At 47.2% G+C, this 26,779-nt stretch overlaps 1 protein-coding gene across 5 annotated transcripts in view; it reads right to left on the bottom strand.

Annotated features, from left to right (window-relative positions):
• Positions 1–26,779, bottom strand: part of SPTBN1 (spectrin beta, non-erythrocytic 1) — a 209,266-nt gene that overhangs the window by 40,342 nt on the left and 142,145 nt on the right. For all 5 annotated transcript variants that reach the window (XM_035110961.3, XM_035110965.3, XM_088667420.1 and 2 more), the window contains 15 exons: positions 26,031–26,143; positions 24,528–24,715; positions 22,339–22,456; positions 19,109–19,267; positions 16,416–16,718; positions 14,733–14,886; positions 13,051–13,921; positions 12,792–12,929; positions 11,287–12,043; positions 9,961–10,163; positions 6,385–6,475; positions 2,947–3,093; positions 1,918–2,181; positions 730–954; positions 346–435 (listed from right to left, as the gene is read on the bottom strand). In XM_035110961.3, the coding sequence (XP_034966852.2) occupies positions 346–435; positions 730–954; positions 1,918–2,181; positions 2,947–3,093; positions 6,385–6,475; positions 9,961–10,163; positions 11,287–12,043; positions 12,792–12,929; positions 13,051–13,921; positions 14,733–14,886; positions 16,416–16,718; positions 19,109–19,267; positions 22,339–22,456; positions 24,528–24,715; positions 26,031–26,143 (3,821 nt within the window). The remainder of the gene's footprint in view (positions 1–345; positions 436–729; positions 955–1,917; positions 2,182–2,946; positions 3,094–6,384; positions 6,476–9,960; positions 10,164–11,286; positions 12,044–12,791; positions 12,930–13,050; positions 13,922–14,732; positions 14,887–16,415; positions 16,719–19,108; positions 19,268–22,338; positions 22,457–24,527; positions 24,716–26,030; positions 26,144–26,779) is intronic.

Genomic DNA, 26,779 nt, shown 5'->3' with positions numbered 1-26,779 from the left:
TGGGTGATATTTCTGTACCATGGTCTCAGAATCTGTAAAAAGGGCAGACCACTTTTGCCATATCTGACCACAATGCAAAGTGTACACTAAAGGAGGTGGCCAGGTGCCCGGGGAGGGGTGGGGAGAGATTTCAAAAATGGCAAATGTGCTTTCTGGGCTCTACTTGTGTGTTTGTGTGTCAAAGTGATAGAAGTACTTCTTTTCGTCTGTCCCCCTGCTCAATTTTGTTGGATGATCCCAGGTTCTAGTATGATGAGAGAAAGCACGCCTAAAGGCCTCCCTTGATAGTCTGCCCATTTGGGGATCATTGTACTACTTTGGATCCAGGCAGATTTAGCCACTTACCTGATTCTTCTTAATGAGCAACTGTACAGTCTGCAGGTTGTGACCATGATCTGTCGATGTGGCAATGGGCATCCTCTCTCCAACCCACAACTAGAGGGAGGGAAATAAGATGTCAAACTAACTCCATGGGAAATGAAGGGTAACAGGCAGACCCAACCATTACAGCTCGTAGCCACCGGTGGTCTTATCCTCTATGAATCTAATCTCCTTTTAACTTGGTAGGTGCAAATTATGTGCTACATAAAGAAGAATTTGCTTTTTTGTCTGTCCTGAATCTCCCGCCACTCAATTTCATTGGATGAAATCAGGTTCCATTACTATGGGAGAAACTTCTCTCTATCCGCTTTCTCAGCAAGTGGACATTGGAAGAATTTTGAAACTCACAATTTCGTCCTCCACATCCCGGTTGAACTGGTGGATCTCCTTGGAGGCCAGCAAATGGGCCTTCCTCTCGGTTAAGGGTTCCAGCAGCTCCACAAACTTCTTCTCCACGACGAAGCGTTTGCTGTCAACTTCGTCGGCACTCTTGCCCTCCTGGCTCAGCGCCTGGGCCTGGCTCTGCAGCTCCTCGATCTCTTTCTTACGAACGTCCATTTGGTTCTCAAGCATCTAAAATGCAGGGAGAGGAAATGAGCAAGTTCACTAGCCATTCTCTTCCAGTGCGATGCTGCTGCTGCAGCAGCCTCCCCCAACCTGGTGCTCTTTGGAGGTTGTTCGACTCCAGCTTCCATCAGCCCCAAACAACTTGTGGGGCTGTGAAGGAGTGTAGCCCAAAACATCAAGAGGGCACCTGGTGGGAGAAGGTTGTGCTACTAGGAAAGTGTGTTGTTGTTATATTAAATTAAAAAATTGTCCAGTAGCACCTTAGAGACCAACTAAGTTTGTTCTGGGAATAAACTTTTGTGTGCATGCACACTTCTTCAGATACCTGTTGTTGTTATGTTATGTGTTCTGTGTTTCAATTTTGTATTTTAATGTTGCAACCTGCATTGAGACCTTAGGGCAGGGGTCCCCAAACCTACCCAGCTTTGGGCCGGATGCCCGCCACGCCGATTGCGTGGTGGAGCGTGCACGGGGGCGTGGGAGCTGTGCATGCGCAAACGCTATTTCTGGCACACTCCCGACCAGGAAAGCACCGAGAATAGCTTGTGCGCATGTGCAGAAGCCTCCTCCGACCCGGACGTACACCGGAAATGACGCTTGCGCGTGCGCACAAGCTATTTCCGTCGCTTTTCTGGGTTGGAAGTTGGCAGCCACGCCACACCGCGCCGGTAAGAGCGGGCGGTGGCAGCGGGCGGCGGGGTCCCCGGAGGCCGCATAAAAGCACCTCGGGGCCTGTATGTGGCCACCGGGCCATAGTTTGGGGACCCCTGCCTTAGGGTGAAGGGCAAATAAATAAGTAGTAATAATGAATGCTTTAAGAGTGAGGAATTTCAGCCACCTTGGGTGCTCGGTGTTTGGAAAGGCAGTTGTATAATTTTAATTTTGGAAACAAGGGAATGCATATGTTTATATCTTTCTCTATCTCCAACCACCTCTCCTCGCTGAAAGAAGCTGCTCCGATCACTTCACCTGTTGCTTCTTCAGCAGAATATTGACGCTGGTGAGGTCCTTGCCATAGTCGTCTGACTGAATCTGGCTCTCCAAGCCATTCAGCCACTTGTCCAAGTCAGCGCAGCTCTGGGTGAACAGCTCAGCCTTGTTGGCATCAAAAAGCCTCTGGGCTTTCGTCTGGGTGGTGCTTTCAAGCACTTCCCACATATGGTGCAGACTCGTCAGCTTCTCTTTCACGATTCCCTCCGTTTCGGGTTTCTCGGCGGTGAGCTGCATCCCTTCCTGCAAATGAACAGAAACCCTATAAGCTTTGTGGGTTAGAACAGCCTGGGGATCAGAAACAATTGAATCTCAATGTTTTCTTTCTTTCTTTTCCGTATAACAACTAAGCTTGCATGGGTAAGTTTCGTTACTTGAAATTAAAAACCAATTTTTTAAAAATAATGTGAATCAGTTGTTGCCTCGCTGATTCAAAGAGCAGAATTGTGAGGCAGGTAGGCCTTATCCTATCCACATTAAAGGCTGGAGGGAAAGCCGAGAGAACAGCTGTTCTGCGGTGACTGAGAGGATTCCTGGCTGGAATGAGACTTGAGCCAAGGACTTTAAAGCTCAAAGCTGGCATTCTTTTCTTACTAAATCAGCGAGGCCTCTCTGCAGCCTGGAAACTTCCCTGAGCTTGGATCCTACATATGCATGGAAACGCCAGCCTTTAGCTGCCCAGGTGAAAAACAGAGCAGCTCACTGTCACTGCTCTCACAAGGTAACTGCAGGCAAGTTGGTGGGGTGAGGATTTCAAAACACATTGTGCACAACAGAAGGAATTATACAAATTCACAGCACTGCCTCGACACATTCCGGAGGAATTCTTTTGCCACATCAAACCAATATTAACCCAAAGGCTTGGCAGTCAAAATGGCGCTGTGTGTCTCCAAAGCCAAATGCTCTGAAGCATAAAATGAGCAGTTTAAAACACACACACACACACAGCCGGCATCTCAGAGACATCTTGTGGGCTTTCACACAGCTTTTCCCCCCACACCTGCTCACCTTTTCAATTTTGTCAAGCCATTCTTTGTTGGAACCAAGCTCTGCCATGAAGGCCTGGTGTTTCAGCCATTTGCTGTGCAGGTTCCTCGCTTCATCGTAAGACATGTCCTGCGCTGTAAGCATCTTCTCATTAATCCAGAGCGACAGCTGGAGGGGGGGGAGAAGAAGAAGAAGAGGGGTATTTTTTGTGTTGTGGGTGCAGATGCCTCAGGGGTGCCTCCTCCAACCATATAAACCTCCTCTGAGAAGAATATGATTCCCCCCTCTGAGAAGAATATGATTCTTGTTGCACTGAGTGGAAAGGGAATGACAGAATGCATTGGGTGTTATGCTTCTCCTGCGATGGAGAGTTGGGGATAAGCATGGAGACTCATAGAATCATAGAGTTGGAAGAGACCACAAGGGCCATCCAGTCCAACCCCCTGCCAAGCAGGAAACACCATCAAAGCATTCCTGACAGATGGCTGTCAAGCCTCCGCTTAAAGACCCCCGAAGGAGACTCCACCACACTCCTTGGTAGCAAATTCCACTGCTGAACAGCTCTTACTGCCAGGAAGTTCTTCCTAATGTTTAGGTGGAATCTTCTTTCTTGTAGTTTGAATCCATTGCTCCATGTCCGCTTCTCTGGAGCAGCAGAAAACAACCTTTCTCCCTCCTCTATATGGCATCCTTTTATATATTTGAACATGGCTATCATATCACCCCTTAACCTTCTCTTCTCCAGGCTAAACATACCCAGCTCCCTAAGCCTCTGCTCTGTTGCACCGCCATGTCTGTCTTCACCATCCTCCTTGTGTTGGAGGGTGAACGTTTGGAGTGGGCCATCTTATTCATATAGGCTCTCTGCATAATTCGGGTTCCTTGGTGTTATTGAACCACAGCTTCCACCCTCCCTGGCCATTGGCTAACTTTGGCAGGGATGATGTGAGTTGTAATCCATAAACACCTGGGGACCCAAGGATGATTAAAACTCGTCAGATTCCCTAGGAGGTGAGCAACCTACACAGGTTGAGTAGTCTCCCCACTGCAGACATTGGCTGCATATGTACTATACATTTGAAGCACATTTAGGAAGAGTCTGCTGGATCTGGATAATGGCCCATTGTGTTTTCATAGTGGCCAACCAATTGCCAGTGGGAAGCCCCAAAGTAGGTCCTGAGTGCAACAGCACTCTTACCACTTGCGATGTCCAACAACTGATACCCAGAGGTATGTTGCCTCCAACAGTGAAGGTAGAACATAACCAGTCTTGGTGGAGGCTGGAGTAGGTAGTACTAGGTACAAGAAAGTCACAGCTCTTGCCTTTGCCTGGGGCTGATGACCACCTGCTATTGCCAACGAGCCTCTCCCAGATCAGAAGGCTCTAATGCCGTTGGCTGGTCTTCCCATTTAAGGTTAAGGAAAGCATGTGGCGTGTTTAGAAAAAGCCGTGTGCTTTGCATCTCTCCAGCCAACTGCCCCAACAGGAAAATATGTGCACAGTTTGCTGCTTGCAGCAGAAATCTCCCACATGGAGATGACCTCGCCTAAGGCGGGCAGAGCAGAGCGGAGCAGGATGGCGAGCCCAGCCGCCCCTGGCTTTGGCCGACAAAGGGCAATTTTCATTCATTCACGAACATTTGCAAAGGTCACTTCATAAAAGGCCCATTAAGGGCGGCAATGAAAGAGGAAATGTTCCGGAATTAGAAGAATCTGCCTTTCAGAGGAAGATAACAAAGAGGCCTGTTCATGGAGCAAGGAGTTTCCTGCTGGGGCCTCTGTCCCCAGGGCAGCAACATGTTCCTACTGGGTGCCATATTATCCTGACCTATGGAAGGATGCTTTCTCAGGCTCCTGTCCTGGAACATCATGAGATAAGAGCTTAGGAAGCTCACACTAAGTCAGGCCACTGGCTCATCTAGCTTAGTACAGTCTCTGCTGACTGACAGTGGCTCTTTGAGGTTGCAGGCAGATGTCACAGATTGGCTGGATGCCAAGGAGTCGTGAGAGGCTAAAACTGGGGAACCCCCCCAAGGGAACCCCCAGGGGTAGAAAGCTCAGAGCTAGGGGATTGGTGGTGTGATGACGATGAGTGACCAGAGGGAGAAGAGGGAGGAGACTGGGAGGAGAAGGTTTTGGAAGCTGAAGAGGTAATAGGGTTTAGTGAGCAGGAAGAGGCTTTGGCAGAGGGCAGTTCAGACTCAGAGGCAGAAGCAGAGGTTAAAGAGGAGGAGGAGGGCCAAGAGGCAGAGATGAGTCAGGCTGGTGGAGAAGCCAGGCTGTCTCCCCTTCCTGGGTCAACCAGCTTACTCCCTCATCCACCTGGCCTCCCAGAACCTGAAAAGGTATGAAAAGGGTGGAGCAAAGACAGACAAGGTGTCTGAGTCTCAGATTGCTTGGGAAGGAACAGGGGGACTAGGTGACTTAAGAGAGCTGTGGGAAGACAGAGACCTTCCTCGTTGGGGCAAGACCTAGCAGGAAGACGTACTGTGCTCTCTAGCCCTGAGCCGTTGCGTTTCTTTGAACAAAGCATTAACTTCGCGGAAGCATTGTGATTTATTGCTGGCCTGCTCCCAACACCTGCCCTGACAGCAGGAAACATTCCCAGCCCGACCAGGAGATGTCAGGGATCGAACCACTCCTTCTCTTCTACCCTTTGCCCCGTCTGTCCCAGGCTCTGAAAGGTCTGGACGACTCATATTCTACGATCACAGAGAGCTGCCTCATGCTATTCCATCCAGGCTTGCACTGTCAACTCTCGGCAGGAGGCAGCTATCAAGATCTCAGACAGATTAAAGCCTTTCCCAGCCCCACCCTGAGAAAGAGGTATGGGATGCAATGGGGAGGGTGGGATTTCCTTGCAGCCCTCTGGCTTATTGGGACTGTTTCTCATGTAATTTCTCTCCTTTCTGGGCAACGCACCAAGAAGACTCTTTTCGATCTGAAGGCAAAATGCATGTGGATTTTCTTAACAAAGTGAGACAACAAGAAGCTAGTCACCTGTGGACTTTGCATTCTGCCATATACAGATTTATTTTCCATGAACAGAGTGGTGGGGGGTAGGGGGATTCACATTAGATCATGTCCATCTGGGAATTTTTGTTTTACACTTTACCACCTAATCTCCAGGGTCAAGTCCACAGGGTGGACAATCTAATTTTTTAAAAATAAAAAGAGACAAAATTTCTTTAACCGCTGACAAAAAAGGTGGGCAGGGAAATTCTCTAATAACTGGCTGCCATTAGAGGATAGGTAATCAATTGCTTAAGGGATGATGCCTCTTATCTATTATAAGTTAATGGATCAGAGATGAAAGACAAATGGAAACCCAAAGAGAAAGAGCATGATTCTAAGCCAGCTTTGTTCAAGGAGAAAATGAGGGGCCTTTTTGGTCAAATATTCTTTTTCCCTCAAAAAACAAAAAACAAAAAAACAAAAAAACCCACAACAAACACATACCTCTTGGCAATCCTGAAGAAACTTTTGAAGATCTCTGTTGTCTTTTAATCTCATCAGAAGCTCGCTGGCCCCCTCCCGGTTCTTCTTATGCCTGTTGAAAACAAAAACAAGGAAGGAACTTCTTAAATGTGGAAACTCTGGAGGACTTTTGAGGTTTTGATTATTATATGCTGCCTGAATGGAGGGTCTGTTGCAGCTCTGTGCATATCTCTCAATCTTTTGGACTCTTCAAACATCCTCTAATCGGGGACAACTCTCCTTGAAAAGAAGGACACAATGGCAGGCCTCAGAACTTTTCCCACACACAACAGAATGAAGCAAAGCATTATGGAGATTTGTCCGTCCAGAATAATGCAGGGGACTTCAACAAAGGATGGGGCTTTGTATTTAAGGTCTGTTCTGGGGAGGGGCAGCAGAGCTATGGATGCTGGAAAAATGAGATACATATTTCCTAAAAAGAATTCCTGCACTCCTTAAGGGAGACAGCAGTTTGAAACGTTAAGAACTGAATTAGAAAAGAAGGGCTCGATTTGAAGGGTGAAAGCTTTAGTAATAGCCATAATACCAGAACTTGAGGCCTTCCAATAAATCTGAATGCTGGGAGATGCAGCATAGACAAATGGAAGCATTTATTTGCACAGTGCATAACTGAACTGTGGAATTTCCTTGCACAAGAGGCAGTGATGTTTACCAACTTTAAGAGGAGGAGGCAAATTTGTGAAGCTCACAGTGGCTACAAGCCACGATGGTTGTGTTCTCCCTTCACTCCAATGCCTCTGAATAGCAGTTGCTGGCAATACGCTTGTACCAGGCTAATGCAGCTGGTAGTTTCTGGGCAGCTAAAACAGCTCCTCTTGAGAAAGGAGCTGAGCGTGGGGCACAACTGAGAGAAGGTCCCTTCCTGAGTAGGCAACATGTCATGTCCTCACAGCAGTTTCCTGTGCTTTGAAACCAGAATTGGGAAAAATAATAAATAAATAAATTGTTTTATTATTTATAAACTGACTGCATTGCCCCAACACTCTGGGCAGCTTCCAGCAAAACATAAAAATGCCAGAAAACATCAAACATTAAAAACTTCCCTATACAAGAAAGCAAACCCGGACACACCCAGCTTCAGGCCTTCTAGACGTTTCGGACTACAACTGTTTCGGACTACAACTCTCTTCCCTATTCAGCTGGTGAAAACAGGGAAGAGTACGGTATATCCCCAAGAGGTACATTGCGGTCTCCAACATCAGAAAGTTTGCAGACGTTATCCTGCTAGTAATAACCCTCTCATGTACATCAGTATCATTAACGCTGCGCTGCAATTGAAGACATGTTGAGCCCCAGAGAGTGCCCTGTCTAACTAAGGCTGCCTTCTCAATTCTGGTGAGATTTGAACCTAGGACTCTGTGATTTGCAGCTTCCTCTCTTGGCTACACCGGCTCTCGTTGTAAGTGCTAGAAGTGAAGCAAGCATGCCCAAAAGCCACCTAGCGAGCAGGAATTTGAAACCAGCCCCTCTCCCTGTTCATAGCGCCCAAACTATCACCTGCTGCACCACTTCTAGAAATAAAATATGAGGCCAATGTGGTTACATACACTCAATTTTTTTTTGTAGGGGAAGAGAACATTAAGATTGTAAAACCATGCTGGTTACAGACAGTGGCCATGCTATTTCCTGTGCATCATTTGAGCTATATTGGATTTAGCCACAGAGACTGGGCCAGCTTCCCCAGAGCTAATCAAATGAGGATTTCTCTGCTGTTGTACAGGGCAAAAATTGGTCCAACTTATACTTTTTTTAAAAAAAAAACCACATTAAAGTTAACATGTTTTGACCAAACTTGAAGCCTCTTTCTGATCCCATTACACATTATGAGGCTTTCTCACAGAAGACATGTTTTGCTCAAAGGCTCTTTAATAAGTCACTGCTATGACTCAGCACCCCATAAACTTACTTTCACCAAGGCCAGCTCCAGCGGTTTCTATAATCCCTAAAGAAAGTAACAGCCTTAAGATTGCCTTGCAGGTGATTAGGCTTATGTAAGCGGAGGCTGTGGTTTTAAAAAAGAAAAACATCCATAAAAAGGTGTTGTCATCCCCCCCCCCAAAAGCTTAACGTCCTTCCAGACGCAGTCACAACATTAAAACGAGCAACCCAAACTTGAAGCTTCATGCTGGAGATGCTGTGGAAGACCTTGTGCTCTATCGCAGAGAAGTTGGTCATCCCTATCTAGAGGCAACCCACAGTGTTGGTGAAGGCTGGTGTGGCAAGCTTTGTGAACCTCTCTTTCCTTCTGGTTTCCTTATTTTGGTGGCCATTTTGTGAGGGAGATACACAGGTGGTAGTTGACAGAGGAAGGTGTCTTATACCAAGGCAGAGCGCTGGTCCATCTCATCAAGCATTGGCAACTCCAAGAGCACGAGAAGAGCTTTGCCAGATCAATCCAGAGGCCCCTCTAGCTAAGCATCCTGCATCCCACAATAACCAACAGGATATGCCTATGGAAAGCCCACAGCCTGAGGGCAATTGCACTCTTCTGCTTGTAATCAAAAGTAACCAGTATTCAGAGGCGTGTCACCCCTGATCTGGGGCAGCAGCTATCCAAGGTTACTCAGGGGTTGGGGAAACTCGGGCCCGGCAGCTGAATCTGGCCCTCCAGGCCTCTGTCTGACTTTCAGAACTCTGTCCAGAACACTGCTCACTGGCTCATCCCATGATTTTTGCCTGGGTGGAATATGTTCTTGAAATCTGAAAACACACTGGATTCCAGCATGTGTAGGAGCTAGCCCACTGCCAAAAGGTAACCGTTTTCACTTGTTCTGCTGCCTTCTGTCTCTGGCCCCCCTCCCCATAGGATAGGTGGCCCTCAAGCAGCTGCCCAGAAGGGAATGCCCAATGAAGATGCCCAAGGAAGAACCTCGGATGTTCTCCGTGCAGACATGTGCCTTTTCCGCTCAAGTGATGAGGCTCGGCAGCTGACATCCCAGAGTGCTGCAGCCTCAAGGGCCAATGTCAACCCTTCGTCCTGCTGTGTCTCTCACACTTCCACCTGGCAGCGGTGGCTGGCTGCTGTGGCTGGCTGGGTGTGTGCACTGCTCACAGCTAACTTCCTAAGTCTAGACGGACTTGGCAGGGACGGTCGGTGCAGGAGATGTGTTGGGTGCAATTATGAGGCAGCGTTGATAGCATCTGTCAACACCTCCCATTACAATTAGCGGTCTTGAAGCAACGGCTTATGCACTGAGGTCTGCTGCTCATGGTGCAATCTGAGAGCCTTTCATAGCCAACATTTTCTAGAACAACCCAAGAAGCCTTATAAAGGGCATGAGTACCAGCTGCCCTTGGGTAGCTGCCAAGGCCACAGCACCATAGCAGGGCCTACAGTTTGCATTCGTCCTGGACTTCCCTTGAGGGAAGGTCTGGCCTGGTAACACTGGTCAAGTAAAACTGGATCGCCATAATTTAATTGTGCACTGGATAGATCCACTTCTGGATATAAAGCCACATGTAAAAACAGACAGACACAAATAAGGAAGTGGGGAGAGTGTAGCCCAAGACTCACTAAATATTCTCTGCAAAGTCTACCTGTCATCAATGGAGTCCACTTTCTCTTGGATCTTGTCAGAGTTGATGTTGCCATCGCTAACCAGCCTCCTTCCGGTCTCTACAACTGCGTTGATCTTCTCCTCGTTGGCATCCATTGTGGTCATGAAATCCTCCTGTTTTTTGATTGCAGCTTCCGCCCCTTCCAAAGTGGTGGGCATTTCAGTGTGCGCCAAAACATATTCCTGTAATTATAAAAACAGCTACAGTGAAGCCTTTCCAAAGGTGACTCTGTTGGCACAAATACCACTTCTGTGAATTCTCTAATTGTATGCCAACACCTCCCGGAAAACTTTTCAAACCTTTGTTGAGCCCAGAGTGGGCAAGTCATCTTCACATATTTACGGGGTATGTTAGAGCATTCACAAAACCATGCCACATATCACTGGTTACATGCAGATGCTATATTCCCAAACCACTCCTAAACCACAGTTTAGAGATGACTAGGAATGAGTGTCAAATTCAGACTTCCCCTCCTCCTTCCCCTTTCTCCACTCTTTGTCTTGACTTTTAAGAAGACTTCCCGATTCCCTTAAACCATGGGTTGCTATTAAGTCTGAACCATCAAACTGTGGTTTGAGTGATCCCTCCAAACCAGAACAGGAAATCAGGACCAAACTGCAGTTCACTCAAACTGCAGTTCACTCAAACCACATTCCAGCGACTGAAACTTCACGACAAACTATGGTCTGATAAACCAGCACACCTTCTATTAAGGCATGCAAGAGAGAGAAGGGGCAGGGGAGGAGCCTGAATCTATCGCCCATTCCAGATTCTCCAAACCATGGTCTGGAGAATGCAGCCAATACATCAACTTGAGAAGATTCATTTGTAAGAAAATGGTTCTGTGAAGCAGCTCTTGAGGATCAATTAGGAAACTGCTTCCTGAGTTTTCTGAGCTCTACACCATGGGCCCAGATTCCAAATTAGTTTTGCCGCTACCAAAATGTATGTGCTGCTATGAGGAAAATAACTTACAGTGGAAGGTTAGATCTGGGATTTAAACCTTTTTCAGACACCATGCATGGCAAATAGGCCCCGGAATTGCTCATATGATGTGACTGTCCTGACCTTTGACAGGCTAGACAGATACAAAATAGGAGAATAGGGGGATGCCTTACACTGAGTCCATCTAGCTCAGCATTGTCCACTCTGACCGGCAGCGGCTGTCTGGGGTTTCAGGCAGGGGACATTCCCAGCCTTGACTGGAGATACAGTAAATGAACCTGGAATCTTTTGCCTGCAAAGCAGGTGCTCCACCACTGAGCTATGGACCTCCTCCCCCCCCTTAACATGACACCCACTCACCTGGTTGTTAAGGAAGGCTTCTGCTTGCTTTGTGTCTCTGAGGAACAGCTGATAGGCATGGGACTGGGAGAGAAGGTTCTGCCGATTTTCCCACATCTTGTGCAGCTCGTTCCATCCAGTGTCCAAGGCTTGCAGGCGCTGGTGCAGGAACATATACTGAGCATCTGTCTGCCCTTGGGTCACCATCTCGCCCATGTCTCTCATCTTCTGATAGTCTTCTTCGTAATTGTCGATCTCGTTCTTGATGCTCTCATGCTGTGTGAGCAGCTTCTCGGCCTCCGTCAGCGTGTTCGGCATATCTTCCGAGGCAATGGCCGTCTGGGTCCGGGACAGCCAAGACTGGAAGTCGTCCAGGTCGCGCAGAAACTGCTGCAGCTTGCTCGCCTCCCCAAGGGACTCTTCACGGTTCTTCAAGGTCGTCTTCATCTCTTCCCAAACGTCGTTGATTTCGGCAAGCCTCGACAGGATGGCCCGAGCTTGGTCGGGGTGCTCAGATTCCAACTTTTCGGCTTCTTTCTGCAGGTCGCTTAACTTGGCCTCGATGGCGACCAAATCGCGCTCCATCCCGGTCAGCTTCCTCTGAAGAGCGATAACGCCGGCCAGGTCATTCCCAAGCTCTTGGGTGGATTCAATAACCTTTGTCTTCTCCCTGATCCACGACTTGGTTTCGTTGCATTCAAGGTGGTAGTTCTGGATACTGAGGGCTGAGAGCAGGGCCTCTTTCTTCACATCAACAAGCTCTCTGAACTGGCTCCACCTTGCACAGAGAAACACAGGAGGTAAGATGGAGAAACATAATGTGAACATTCATCATGGCTCCTCCTTCCCAATCTGCCAAATGTGCTCTTTAGTATATGAGATACCTCTGCTCCCTCAGCTCGCAAATAAGTTTAAAGACATACGGCAGGAGTTGTTGATCAGTGAACTGCATAGCTGGCAAGTCCCGGTTAGAAAAATACGGGATCAGCAGCGCCAGCACCAGAAGTCACTTCTACGCATGTCCAGACATGCGTAGAGGCAACTTCCGATGCCGGGGCTGCCAGGAGCAGCTACCTCCAGGTTAGTGGAGTTTGTAACCCGAAGCGTTCATAACCCAAAGCGTTCATAACCAGAGGTACCACCGGATATAGAATTGCAACTGTTAATTCTTATACTGTTGTAGTGTGCCTTTCTTTTCCCCACTCACATTTTTACTTTTTGTTGTTTAAAACATAATAAAATAATAATAAATCTGTACAGTAAATAAAAAACTTTTTCTCATCGGCAAGAGCAAATTCAGTTAAGCAAACAAAATCTGCCATGGATACTTCAGCTGAGATTTCTGCATTGCAGGGGGTTGGGCTAGAAGACCCTTGGGGGTCACTTCCAACTCTACAGTTCTATGAATCTATGAAACAGGGTATAGACCACTACAAAATGACATCAGATCTACGTGGGTTGGGTCCTAATGTTGCCCCACACAAAAGGCAGGAAAGAACCAGTACTGCATTCATGACTGAACCCACCTTGTGTTGAGCTTATCTTGCTGCGCCTTGATTTCCTTCTCGCTCGGATGGCCATTGTGGATCAGCTGCCTAGCAATCTGGTTCACCACAGCAACCCGTGATGCCTGATTGTTCATTTCTGGCTCTAAACTTTCAAATCTAGAGAGGGGGGTAAAAAGAAAAAGAAAAGGAAGCATGAGAAGAGCGCTGGCAACTATGCAATACCAGGCACTGAGTTGCAATTACCCGACGAAGCCCATCCCAGCCCTTAGCCTCTCACCTGTGCTGGATCACCTCCAAGTCTTCCAGTTTCTCGGGGATCTCCGTGTTTATCAGCCACTGTTCCTTCTCGTCAATCCAAAGCTCACAGGCATCCGCTTCGCTGAGCATCTTGTACAGGGCCAACGTGTCCTGCAGGGCCTGTTTACGAAGCCGCGTGAGCTCAGCAACCTCCTTGTACCTTTCTTCCATTCCGGACAGCCTGCTCTGCACATCGGTCGACTCTGCGTGCTCCTGTGGCAAGGCTCCGGCTTGTTCATGCAGGGAATCCATGATGGACCTGTAGCTTGCGATCTCCTCCGCGACGTCTTTGTGTTTCTTCACCAAGGACTGAGTCGAATACTCGTCGTGGCCAACGTCACTGCTGGAGACAATCTTGAGGATGTCCAACATCCACGCGTCGATATCGTCGGCGTCTGCCTGGAACTGGTGGAGGAGGGACGCTTCTTCAAGTCGCTTCTTCCGGATGGTGGAGAGCTGCTCCAGATTGGCCCACTGGTTCTGGATGTCCGCGATCCTCTCTCTGATCTTCTCCGACCCAAAGTGATCCTCGGCTATCATGTCCTCGCCTTCCTTGATGGCCTGCTGGAAGTGGCTACTCCGACCGCTCATCTCGTCCTCAAACGCCTTGTGCTTGCTGAGAAGGCGGACGATGCTGGTCAAGTCTTTTCCGTAGTCATCCGACGACAAGATCTGCTCTTTCTCCCTTATCCAGCCCTCCTCTTCAGCCATCTCCCAGAAGAACTTCCAGAGGCGCCGGGACTCTTCCAAGCGAGCTCGGCGCTCGGCCGCTAACTGACACAGCTCCTGGTAGCAGAACTCCATGTGAGCCACTCGGTCTCTGATCACTTGCGGGTCACAAGGCTTGTAACCTGTCGGTAGGCACAAGAGGCATATGGAAAGTCAAACTGCAGAGCAGGCCAAATTATATTCAGCAGCTGATGTTAAGATATAACGCATGTGCTCATGGGCGCTGCGGACCAAACAGATTCACTTTAACAGATGCAATCTTCTGGGACGTCTTACATGTTGAGGCAATTCACACTGCTGGAATGTGTTTGGAGACCCCACTCATTGTTCGTCTGCCAGCACTTCCCCAAGAAGTGCACAAACAGGTCCAAACCCACCCGTCCCACACTGCATCTGTCATTATCCTGCACCTTTCATGCAGGTGCTCCTATATCCCCACCCTGCCTCGCCCGCTACTTTCCTCTGTAACGTGATGAGAGAGAAGTGCCACCAGCCCACATGCTCTGCTGTAGGAAATTCCGAAGGAGCCACATGCAAAGTGGAAGGTATGCACAGTCCTACCTTGGAAGTCAAACAGAATCCGTTCCGGAAGTCTATTCGACTTCCAAAACCTTTGGAAACCAAAGCATGCCTTCTGATTGGCTGCAGGAAGCTCCTGCAGCCAATCGGAACCCACGGAGGACATTCGGCTTCCAAAAGAACGTTCGAAAACCGGAACACTCACTTCCGGGTTTCAATCATTTGGGAGCCGATTTGTTCAGGAGCCAAATCTTCTGGACAAATCCTTCCTTGGGCTGTAGAGGCACCGTGGTCTACATCAAATTAATTTATTACACTTGTAGGCCAACAAAGAGCTCAAAAGTGGCTCTCCACCAAAGGATAAGTAAACAAGGGCTTACTAGCCCAAGCTGCTGTTTCTTAGAACAGACTTACCTTCTCCGTCTGTGGCAAATTTTTGGGCCAATGCATTGACGCCTCTCACTCTCTCGGCCTGAATGGAGATGTCAGCCTCGACAAGTGTGTGTTTCTGCAATAGGTCTTCCACTCCGAGGAGATGCTTGCCATAGTCTTGAGACAGCAACAACACCTGTTTACACAAAACCACCCGGTCAAAAACACCATTTTTCTAAAGTTCCTGGGGGCAAACTTTGTGTTTTACGACTGGCTTTTTCATTAGAGAGGTGTATTTTGATATCTCAATGGTATTTTGTGCCCACAGAGCCTAGGGCTTGCCGATCAGAAGGTCAGTGGTTCCAATCCCCGCAACGGGGTGAGCTCCCGTTGTTCGGTCCCAGCTCCTGCCAACCTAGCAGTTCAAAAGCACATCAAAGTGCAAGTAGATAACTAGGTACCGCTACAGCAGGAAGGTAAACAACGTTTCCGTGTGCTGCTCTGGTTCGCCAGAAGCAGCTTTGTCATGCTGGCCACATGACCCGGAAGCTGTACGCCGGCTCCCTCGGCCAATAATGTGAGATGAACGAAGCAACCCCAGAGTCGGTCACGACTGGACCTAATGGTCAGGTTTCCCTTTACCTTTACCTGTGTTTCCCAGGTAAGTCTTGCAAATGTTGAATTTGTCTCTCACACCTGCCTGATTCTACACGCACATAATTTTTTTCACTGACTTGAGCACACGTGTATTTTGGACCCCAATATGACGTGAGAACCAGCTCTCATCAGGATGGGCGCCACTGCCATTTCACTGGGCATGAACGTATGGTGAGGCAACCCACAAAAAATTCAAGATGGCAACCTTGCTGTGTGCCAGTACATACAGTACATGTCAGTATGTATGTTTAATTTAGTATGACCGCAGAATCTGTACCATATTGCCCTGAATATAAGCCACACTTTTTTTTCCAAATTCTGACCGTGAAGAAGAAGTGTGCATGCACACGAAAGTTCATACCAATGACAGACTTAGTTGGTCTCTAAGATGCTGCTGGGAGGAATTTTTTTTTTGTTTCCATTTTAATGGTGCGGCTTATATTTGGGTACGGCTTATATTCAGGCCAATATGGTAGTTGTGAGGCTTGGCTCTTTTTATTTTTAAAAAGGTGGTTAAAGAAAATAAAAACCTAGGTAATTGCTAAATACCGTATTTTTCATTCCATAAGATGCACTTTTTTCTCCTAGAAAGTAAGGGGGGATGTCTGTGCGTCTTATGGAGCGAGTGTGTGGCCGGTCGCTGGCTCCCTTACCGGTCCTGCCCCCTTGCCCAGGCCTCCATTGTTGAATGTTCTGCAGACGGAGGCTGTTTGTTTCCCCAGTGACATGTAAGTGGCTGATTACATTATCTTTCTGGAAACTCTAGAAACAGCTCCCTTTCCTTTCCTAAAGAAGCTGCAGAACTGTGAGTTGAACCCCATAAAAACAGGATTTTTTCCCTTTGTAAAGTAAGCTCAACAACTTTGAGCTGATCCTTTAAAAATGGGCCTTTTCCCCTTTACAAAAGAAGCTGCACAACTGTGAGCTGATCCCCCTTTCCTCCTCTAAAAAACTAGGTGCATCTTATGGTCAGGTGCATCTTATGGAGCAAAAAGAAATACGGTAATTACAGTCTAGAAGGTCCAACCCCCTTTCTGAGCCTCTTTGTTTCCCACTTCTGCCAATTACCTTCATCTCATCCATCCAGTCCATAATGTACAGCATCTCCTGGAATATCTTCTGCAGACCAAGGTTCATCTCCAGTCGTTGCCTGCGTGCCCTGAGCAGCTCCAGGAGGTACTCCCATAGGCGGAACACATTCTCTTTCCTGGCCGTGATGCGTTTGATGTCGTGGTAGTTCTCAGCCTCAAGCTCCCTGGCCACAGCAACCACCGCCTGGACCCTTTCCTCGTAAGCGGCAATATCGGTCTCGATGGCTTCGTGCTTCTTTGTGGCAGCCTCCACAGCGGGGAGGTCAAACCCAAAATTGTCCTGTTAAAAGACGGAGAGTTCAGTTTTTTAATGGCCCTGTGACAAGGGCTACTGAATGTGGGAAGATTTATGGATGGTATTTCTTCACGTAGCAACAAGTTAAACAGAAGAATTCCAAACCACAAGGAGGTAATGATGGCCAACAACATGAATGGCTTCAAACAAGGAGAAGACAAATTTGTGGAGGGTAAGGCTAGCAGCTAATGGCTATGTTCCCCCTCCACTGCGGGAGGCACTATGCCTCTGAATGCCAGTCCCTAGAGAACACAGAGAAAATGCTGTGCTCATATCCTGCTTCTTGGCTTCTCATGGGCATCTGGTTGGCCAATGTGAGAATGGACCAGATGTGCCTTTGTTTCAGATGTACCTTCAGATTCATTTATTTTTGTTTCGTTTCTATTTTATTTATAAATTCTCCAAAAATAAAGTACAATTGCTCAAACGTTTTCCAATACAGTCATACCTTGGAAGTCGAACAGAGTCCGTTCCGGAAGTCCCTTTGACTTCCAAAACGTTCAGAAACTGCGGAAGCCCCGTCGGATGTTCGGCTTCCAAAAATAGTTTGCAAATGGGAACTGTCACTTCCGGGTTTGCGGCGTTCAGGAGGCAAAACGTTTGAGAACTAAGCTGTTCGAAAACCAAAGTATGACTGTATATATTTCCTTGACAGTCAACTCCCCATCCAGCCTTCCACAGTTTCCTCAAATTATTAATATGCTGCATATTATAATGAATCTATACCTTCCTTCCTCCACCTTATTCTCCGAGTAACTTTTACTGCCTAAATTGATCTTCGGTTCCTAAATTGGCATTTTGGCAATAACCACAGTATGGTATGCTTATCTTATGATGTTCCACGAATCGCTGCTTTGAGAATTCTAACGTTCCTTGTATGTAGATATCAGGTTCAGATGGAAAACTTGAAGGTATGGCATGACAAGGATTCCAGGATAATACCTTGTTCCACCCAACCAGGCTTCGTCAGCCATGCATACTCATATTCTTGTATAACGGAAACATGGAACAAAATAAATTTAGGAACCGATTGGACTTTATCTCCTGACCATCCATTGGACTTTAATTTCTCTTGATATGTTTGGTCTGTTTGCATGATGTGTTGGTCTATGGAATTACACTTTGTGAGGTATTATATGTTGAATTGTGTTTGAAATAGGAGTTACCTAGTCAACAACAGCCTGTTACTTTGCGTGTGCTGTTACCAGGGTTGTATTTACATAACCTAAGGTTTAGTAATGTTTTGCATAAGTTGGAGAGCCAGCAAAGGAAAATTCAAAGACCGTGTCACGCTTTTGCCCTGTTCCTCAAATCACATCCACCTAACAGGTGGCATATTGCCAGGAAGTCACATAAGCTAATGTAGAAGACTTGGTGGTTGGAAGGAAGGAATGGTGCATGCCCCTATCCTGACTCTAGAGTAGGAGTAGGGAACTGGATTTGGCTCCCCATGCCAGGTGACCAGTTTTGCTCATGAAAGTGGTCAGCTGTTCATCTCTGCGCAAGATCTGTGTCCCAGAATTTGGGGAAGGGCCTCAGTTGCTCAGAGGCAGGGGTTCTGCCTTGCAATCACAAGGTCCCAGGTTCAGTTCCCTGCATCTCCAGGTAGGGGTGGAAATGTCCCCTTCCTGAAAACCCAGAGAGATACTGCGAGCCAGTGCAGACAATACCAAAGTGCTGGTTTTGACCTACAAAGCCTTAAACGGCTCAGGACCACAGTACCTCAAGGACCACCTCTTTCTATATGAACCTACCCGGACCCTGAGATCATCTTCTGAGGCCCTCCTTCGTGTGCCTCCTCCTCGAGAGGTCCGGAGGGTAGCAACACAAGAATGGGCCTTTTCTGCAGTTGTTCCCCGCCTCTGAAATGCTCTCCCCAGGGAAGTTCGCCTGGCGCTTTCATTATACACCTTTAGGTGCCAGGCAAAAACGTTCCTTTTAAACAGGCCTTTGGGTGATCCGGTTTACATCCTATGCCCTTTTAAAATGTGGTGGGGTTTTTTTTGGGGGGGGGGGTATTGGGATATCATTTTTTAAATGTATTTTGTGGTTTTATATCTTGATTTTATTCCGTGAACCGCCCTGAGGCCACCGGGTATAGGGCAGTATATAAATTCAATTAATAATAATAATAATAATGCCAAGCTAGATGAACCAGTGGTCTGATAAGGCAACTTCCTTTCTTGTGTCTAATTGCGCCTTAGAAATAGGCAACACTTTATGAGCAGTTGGACAAACTTGAATTTTCTCTGAATTCCACAAGGGGGTTCAACAAGCTCTCAGTAGCTCAGTGCGGAGTGGGTTGGCCAAGCAAATGTTACTTTAAACACACACACACACACACACACACACACACACACACACACCAATCTCACCTGAGAAACCAGACGCTGGTTTTCACTCAGCCACGTCTCCCTCATAGCTGCCTTGCGGTCAAATCTGCGGGCGAGTTGTTCCAGTTTCTCCTGTCGGATGAGCTCGTTACGCAGTGCCAGTTCTCTTTCATGTTCAGCTTTTTCCAGTCTTTCCCAGGCCTGGGCAAGCCAAAAAATATATGCTTTTTTAAAAAATGAATTTACATGAAGAAAAAGTCTGTAAGAAATTCTATTAAGTGCTGAATCATCAATGCACAATAATATCAATAAGGAAAGATCTGGGTGGTTGGTGTTAATTAGATGACAGAAGGCACAGTGCGTGGATTTGGGGTGGGCCAAAGTGTCACAGAAGTTAGTTTTGCCTTGGGTACTTTACTCGACAGACACAAAACATGTCTCTTTTATCCAGGTCATTTTTCTTTTTATACTCTATTGGAATAACTCTGCATGGGCTCTGCATGGCAGTAAACATATGCTGACTCACAGAACCTGAGGGCTGACACAAGGGCCAGAGAATAGCTTTTTTTCTTCTTTTTTAAAGGATACGTTTCTAGATCTCATGCTGCAGCAAAAAACTAAAGTGAAGTAAAAGTGTAAAACCTAAAAACACGGCATGTAATTCAGGACGGATATGAAAAACAAGGCTTAAGCTTCCTTTCACTGTATCCCTTTGGACCTGCAGAAAGAAATTGCTAAGAGCTGGGCAAGTCATTTGTATAGAACTCTCTGTTCCTTTTACTTAATGTGAGACCCCCATCCCCGCTAGTCCTAAGCATTGATTCTGTTTATTTAGAAAATGTATTGATTGCTTTATATTCAGATGAATCTCAGAGTGATGTACAAAGCAGAAATTAACATAATGCAAAATCTTAACAACAACAACAACAACAACAACAACAAACCTATCGAAACAACATTATCCTGTACCAAAATTAGCAGCGATCAGGTAAGGATTAACTTTCTAGCAAGCCCTGGTGAAATAAAAATGTCTTCAAGAGGAGTGCCAAGTTCCCCAAAGGGACAACACCTGTCTTGATGATGATGATGATGATGATGATGATAAAAATGATGATGATAATAATAATAATAATAATAATAATAATAATTTATTATTTATACCCCGCACATCTGGCTGGGTTTCCCCAGCCACTCTGGGCGGCTTACAACAGAAAAATGAAATAAAATAATTAAACATTAAAAGCCTCCCTAAACAGGACTGCCTTCAGATGTCTTCTAAAAATCTGGTAGCTGTTTTTCTCTTTGACATCTGATGGGAGGGCGTTCCACAGGGCAGGCACCACCACCGAGAAGGCCCTCTGCCTGGTTCCCTGCAACTTGGCTTCTCGCAACGAGGGAACCGTCAGAAGGCCCTCAGTACTGGACCTCAGTGTCCGGGCAGAACGATGGGGGTGGAGACGCTCCTTCTAGCTTCTGGAAGGAAGCCCTATGGCACAGGGGTTGCTATGCTACTGATTGATGTATCCATCACATTTATATCCCACCTTCCCTCACGGTGGTGTACTCTCCTCCTTCTCGTTTTATCCTACAACAACTATGTGAGGTAGGTTAGGCTGAGAAACTGTGAATGGCACAATGTCACCCAGCTGAGTTTCATGGCTGGGAAGGGATTTGTCCACTATGCAGTGGACATTGGCAGGCCCCTGATGACCGCAGTGACCACACCAGCTGACAGGGGTAAGCTGACATCTCAGGTCCCCTGTTGCCCAAGCTGTAAAGGGTTTTGTTCAGTTGCATACTTTGAAGCCAGAACCGTAACGGTGCTGTGCCTGAACGCTAAAAAGCCAGCCAGCCTATTTGTCACGTAAAGAAACAGATCTGTAATTAGCCACATGCCGTTCCGGAGGGTTTTTCCTAAATCCCGGGGATTGTCACGCAGCCTGGAACAAGAGGATCTCCAGGATCTTGCAGACAAGGGAGTCTTAACAGACAAATACGGGAGTGGGAGGGTTTTCTCGCCTGAAGCGATCCAGAGCCAAGCTTGCGGATGCAAGCAACAGCTGCCCTGCGAATTCCAGCCAGGATGAAAAAGCAAATTAGGAAGGCTTATCCTGTTTTAAAGCACTTTGCTATTCCCCCCAGGGATCTCGTTGAGCTGCTTGCAGTTCAGCTGGCTAAACCAGAAAAGCAGCTCCCTGGCTCCCCACCCCCCACCCTATATATCAGAGTTCTGCTCTGGATCAACGTGAGTAGAATTCGTGGCAGTGTCTTTGACCTGAGATCCAGCAGGGCTCTCTTTTCATGTTCTCTCTCACCCACCTGAGAAAGGTAATTCTGGGTACAAGAAGTTCTCTCTGCACTGAGGCGAATGGAAGCCACAGAAGGGCACAATTGCCTCTCTCATTCCAACAGGCCAGGCATTATCCATTGGGGCTTGCCAGCAGCTTGCACGCCATGCCGCCTCAACAGACGAAAAGCTCTGCTGGATCAAAGCCACGGACCATCTATTCTATGCCAGCATCCTTTTAGAAGAGACATGAGAGCCACCTTCAAATATCTCAAGGGAGCCTTGGAGGTTTCGAAGCAGAGGTTGGGTGACCATCTTTCATGGATGCTTTAGTTGAGATTCCAGCATTGCAAGGGGGTTGGACCGGATGACCCTTGGGGTCCCTTCCAACTCTGCAATTCTATGATTCTATAAAACAGAGTTGCTTTAGTGGAGCTCTGTGTACGTAGACAAGGAAAGGTGCCCCTAGAGGGCAGTATTGAACTGTTGAAGCTCCTTTTCAGTGGTGGCTCCTTGTTTTTTGCAATGCCTACCCCAAAGAGGCCTACCTGGAGAGATTTCATATACGGCACTTGTGTGCCATTTGAGGCTTGTTCATGGTTGGAGCTCGTCGCTATTACAGAGAGAGCTTAACAATGAGCCCTGGTATGGATGGCATGCGAAGCCAAGCCTTGGTTTAGTGAGGTGTGGGAGCAAACATGATCAGAGAAGGGAACATCCTCTCTGAGACCAGGCACATTCGTCCATCATTTGGCAATGTGTTATGCAAACCAAGCCACTGCTGTGGTGGTGGTTTTACACCATTTAGAGGTGCTTTCTGTATAGAAAAAAGCAGTCTGTAATTTTTAAAATTGAATACTACGAACAAAGGCATGCTAGAAATCCTATCCCTGGTCCACCTAGGACTCTCAGCATAGAACAGCCCGATTCCACAAAGCTCAGCTGCTAACACTACAGAAAACAATCCAGGAAGTTGTATATTTACCTTGTTGATATCTGAGATGAGTTTCCCTTCCCTGGGCATGTACACTTTCTGGTTATTAGCCCTCATTTTGCTTTGGATGGTGAAGAGCAAGACTTCCAAGTTTCCTTTTTCTGTGAATCTAAAAGAAGATAAAAAAACGAGGAGAGCCGAAAGGGAAATGTTAACTCTCCAAGGAAGCGACCAGACATTTTGTCCCGAGATCTACATATTTTATATGGTTGACAGTTCTTGTTTTTTGAATCCCCCCTTCCCGGATTTTATATTGCTGTGTGCAAGACACATGTGCTCAGCTAGAAACAGCTGGTTCAAATGTCACAATCCGGACAGGTCAGCCGATTGACCGTTTGCATTTAGCACCCAGCAGATGAAAGGAACAAGCTTTTTATTATTATTAAATCTTTTCTCGCACTGTCTGCTTTGTGTGTGCTTGCTGACTGGTGGATTTGAAGCCTCACTATGTGATTCCTGCAGTTGACGGCAAAACGCACAGCTAGATTTCCACCGCAGGATCGGAGCCTTCGAGCGTTTACAAGAGGCACACATCCTGCTTTTCAATGCTACACAATTTGTGCATTTTCAAACAGGCATGTCGGAGTCAACTTGATAAACATTCTGGGTATTGCTCTGAAAATCACCGGTTTAAACTTACTCTGAGTTATGCTACCATGAGATAAGGTACATGGCCCAATCCTGAACAATACGCTGATGTGTACATAGAGATTTTTTTTGCAAGAGAGGGCTCCCCCCTTCACTTCAATGTCCATGTGAGTTCAAGGTCCTGTGAGTTGCGGTGTATTTATGATGTCTGATGCCCCTGGGCAGAGGGCAAGCTTACTCACTTCTCCAGGTAAGTGTGTATGAAATTACCTGGGAGTAAGCCACTGATCTCAGTGTGATTTACTTCCGAGTATAAAGAAAAAGGAGTTTCTTGTAAAATACAGGAACAGCATTGCTCCCAAAGAAAACAGCAACAGGATAAGGCTGGCAAAACCAACCCAATCAAGATCAGTTAAGATAAAAAGCTAACTAAATAATATCTGAGAATAACTTTTGGGCATATAAGGGTGGTTGCTGGACTATTGCCAAAGAAAGCCAAACGCAGTGGTGGAGCTTCATGCTCCAGCACCGGGAGGGGGGTGGAGAGCAGGCGGGGGTGGGGTTGGCACGCGTCCTGGGGGTGTGGTGCGCCACGGGCGGGGGGGCAGCCACAATAGCACCCCACCGGGATCGTGCTGCCAGGGGTGGTCCCCCCGCACTCCTCTTCCTCCGCCAGTGGCCAAACGGATTCCAAAATACTTCAGATTAAAAACACATGTACAGTGACGAATGCCCTGTAAGATGAATCTGATAGTAACTCACAAGACAAATTCGTTGTGTGAAAAATTCGTCTTGTGAATCGCGGTTTCCCATAGGAATGCACTGAAATTTAATTACTGTGTTCCTATGGGCAAAAAAAGAAATTTCAATGCATTCCAATGGGAAACCGCGATTCGCAAGACGAATTTTTCGCAAAACGAATTGACTCGCGGAACAAATTAAATTAGTCTTGCGAGGCACCACTGTTTTTGATTAATGTGTTTGGTACAGTAGAAAGCTTTCAAGATGCACAGGGCTCTTCTTCAGTCCAAAAGGAACAGCTCTGTGCGACTCAAAAACTTGGCAACTTCTCAACACATAAAAAGTAATAAGCTACTATGATTCCCGCTTCTGTTTGTTGGCATACCAGGTATTTGCCCAATAAAAGGTACTGGGATTCCTACGCAAAGATAAATGGTCATGGGCTGCAGTGAACTGCTCCTTCCCACAACGCCTTTTCTCCTTTGTAGGTGTGTGCAACTGCTTGCAGCCCCTTTGGTTTACATGCTACGGTGGCGAGAACTGCAATCCTCTCCAGTATATAATAATGTCCATGACTCACAGCACTAAGAGCCTTGCAGTGCTGTTTGTGGAGACAATAATTTGGTGGCAGGAGAGACCCCAGAGGAAGCAGTACATGGAGGCACGAAGCTGTTAGCAAATATCAGAAGGCATCTAACCATGAACTAAGGAAGGCTTGTGAAACATGAGCAGCATAACTAGTTTCTAATTGTCCAGGATTGGGAAGATGCAAACTGCCTAAAGGCTCCCCAACTGTTTTGATCGAGCTGGGATTAATTCCCGAAAAAAGGGCAGCGTCGGACGGGGCCTACTTGGGTGGCTTCTCCACTGTGCGGTAGGTGTTGAACGCCTGCAGCTGCTGCTGCACCCCAACCAGCGAGTTGGCAAACTTGCGGTTGTTCAGGATGATGATGGTTTGCTCAATCCACTCGAGGAGGTCGGAAGCCAGCGACTCGTACTTTTCAATCATCTTCTCTGTTTCGATGGCGTTGTCAAGCACCTAGGACAAGCAGGCAGAAAGGAGCATCTGAGGGCTGAGGACAAGGGCTCCCCAGGGGGGGAAAGGAGACGGGGGTGGAAAAGAAGCCAGCGAGGCAAAACCACTGACTCCTGAGAACGCAAAGCAATGAAACAGTAGGAGAGGAGTGTTGACTCTGAAAGAGCCCTGTTTCCGTGATCACAGGTTGCTCCAGGGGAGCGTGACGGATGGGGGTCTTATGACTTCAGAGAACGCCCCTCTCCTGGCTGCTGCAGCAGCAGCAGCAGCTGACCTGCAAAAATGCAGTATGCCATGACTTTCCGAGTGCTAGCGGAAAATTATTTTTGTCTGCGTTTCCAGATTGGGGGGGGGGAGGGGGGAACAGACGGTCACACAATTCCGCTTTCAAAATAACAGTTCACAGAAGGTTTGAAACTGGGGCTTTGGTGAGATTATTACTCATAATATTTGTGCAGCGCTTTTATCCCAAGTTCCCGTCCTGGTCCCATGAACAACGCTCGGGATGGCAGGAAGCCACAGTGTGACTGTAGCAGCTGCCATAGCCTCCTGCAGAGAGTTCCCTTCTGATTGCCTTAGTCCAGGCATCCCCAAACTTCACCCCTCCAGATGTTTTGGACTACAATTCCCATCATCCCTGACCATTGGTCCTGTTAGCTAGGGATCATGGGAGTTGTAGGCCAAAACATCTGGAGGGCCGCAGTTTGGGGAGACCTGCCTTAGTCCTATCACTTGCCCATTTATTTGACTACCTGGTATTTCCCCTGGCAGTGCCCAGCTTCATCTAGGTCTCTGAGCAAAAAAGGAAGTTGCTGCTCTTTGTTACTCCAAGTCCAAGGAAAAGGCTGGTGGCTGACAGCGAGAGGGCAAGTTTGCAGAGAAAAGGCAGGAAGGAAGCTCCCTGTAGGCACCTGTAGCCGCTGCAAAACTGCTAGCTGCTACAGTCACTCAGAGACTTCCTGCCACTTTCACAGGCCTCTGTGTCAACTGGGACTTAGGTGGAATCTACACACATTTTTTAAAGCTGTGAAAATGCTTTAAAAAAAAAGTTTTGAAAAATACATTGAATTTTGCATAGCTCACTGTCGCCATCTTGTGCCACATTTGTACACTGCACTTTATAACCCATTTAAAGCGTTTTATTTGCAGCTGTGTAGATGAGGCCTTAATACACAAAATACACGGTTCTGCTGGCATCCAGCACAGCCGCGTGAGGTAGGTCACTCATGTTTTCGTTTTAGAGGAGGAAAGTACAGCAAAGACAGTAAAGCTAAGCAAAGTTTTGTGAACAAAGCCTATGAGACTGCAGAATGCAAACCTTTCCAATGCGCTTTCCTTCCACGGCTAAAGCTTTCATCTTGCTGAAGTAGTGGTAATATGTCACAACGTAGGTGATTATGGACTTTTCATCAGGGTGGTCAACACTGATATCTGTTAAGGTGTGGGAAGGGGGAGAAAGAAGGGGGGGAACCAACAAAATGGTGTTACTGTAGCAGAGAATTGAGTTGCACGTGATTCCAAAACAATTTGCACCATGCTGGCAACAACCCGCTTAGGCAAGGCCCAAGAATTCAGTTGGAACCAGATGTTAACAGAAAAAGGAGCTGCAAGACAACCTCCTCCCTCCCTGCAGCATCTCAAGGAATTTACCCTGCCTCCTGATGTCACAACCTGCTGCATTTATTTATCATACAGAAATCCACTAAGCTATACTAACTCTCAAATGAGTCCCCCATTTTGGCCACATCCACACTACGCATTTAAAGTGTTACCGTACCACTTTAAGCAGTCATGGCTTCCCCCAAAGGATCCTGGGAGGTTGTTAAAGGTGCCGAGAGTTGTGAGGAGACCTATATGCCCTTCACAGAGTTGCAATTCTCAAGTTTCCTGTGGAGAGGGAGTGATGGTTAAGCCACTCTGCGAATTGTAGCTCTAGGAGGGGAACAAGGAACCCCAAACGACTCTGGGCACCCTTAACAAACTACAGCTCCCAGAATGCTTTGGGGAAAAGCCGTGGCTGCTTAAAGTGGCTTGCGACCACTTTAAGTGTGCAGTGTGGATGTGGTT

Source organism: Zootoca vivipara, chromosome 3 (assembly GCF_965207765.1).
Source record: "Zootoca vivipara chromosome 3, rZooViv2.hap1.1, whole genome shotgun sequence".
NCBI lineage: Eukaryota > Metazoa > Chordata > Lepidosauria > Squamata > Lacertidae > Zootoca > Zootoca vivipara.
The sequence above is the reverse complement of the archived record's forward strand: the minus strand, read 5'-3'. Positions and strand labels throughout refer to the sequence as shown.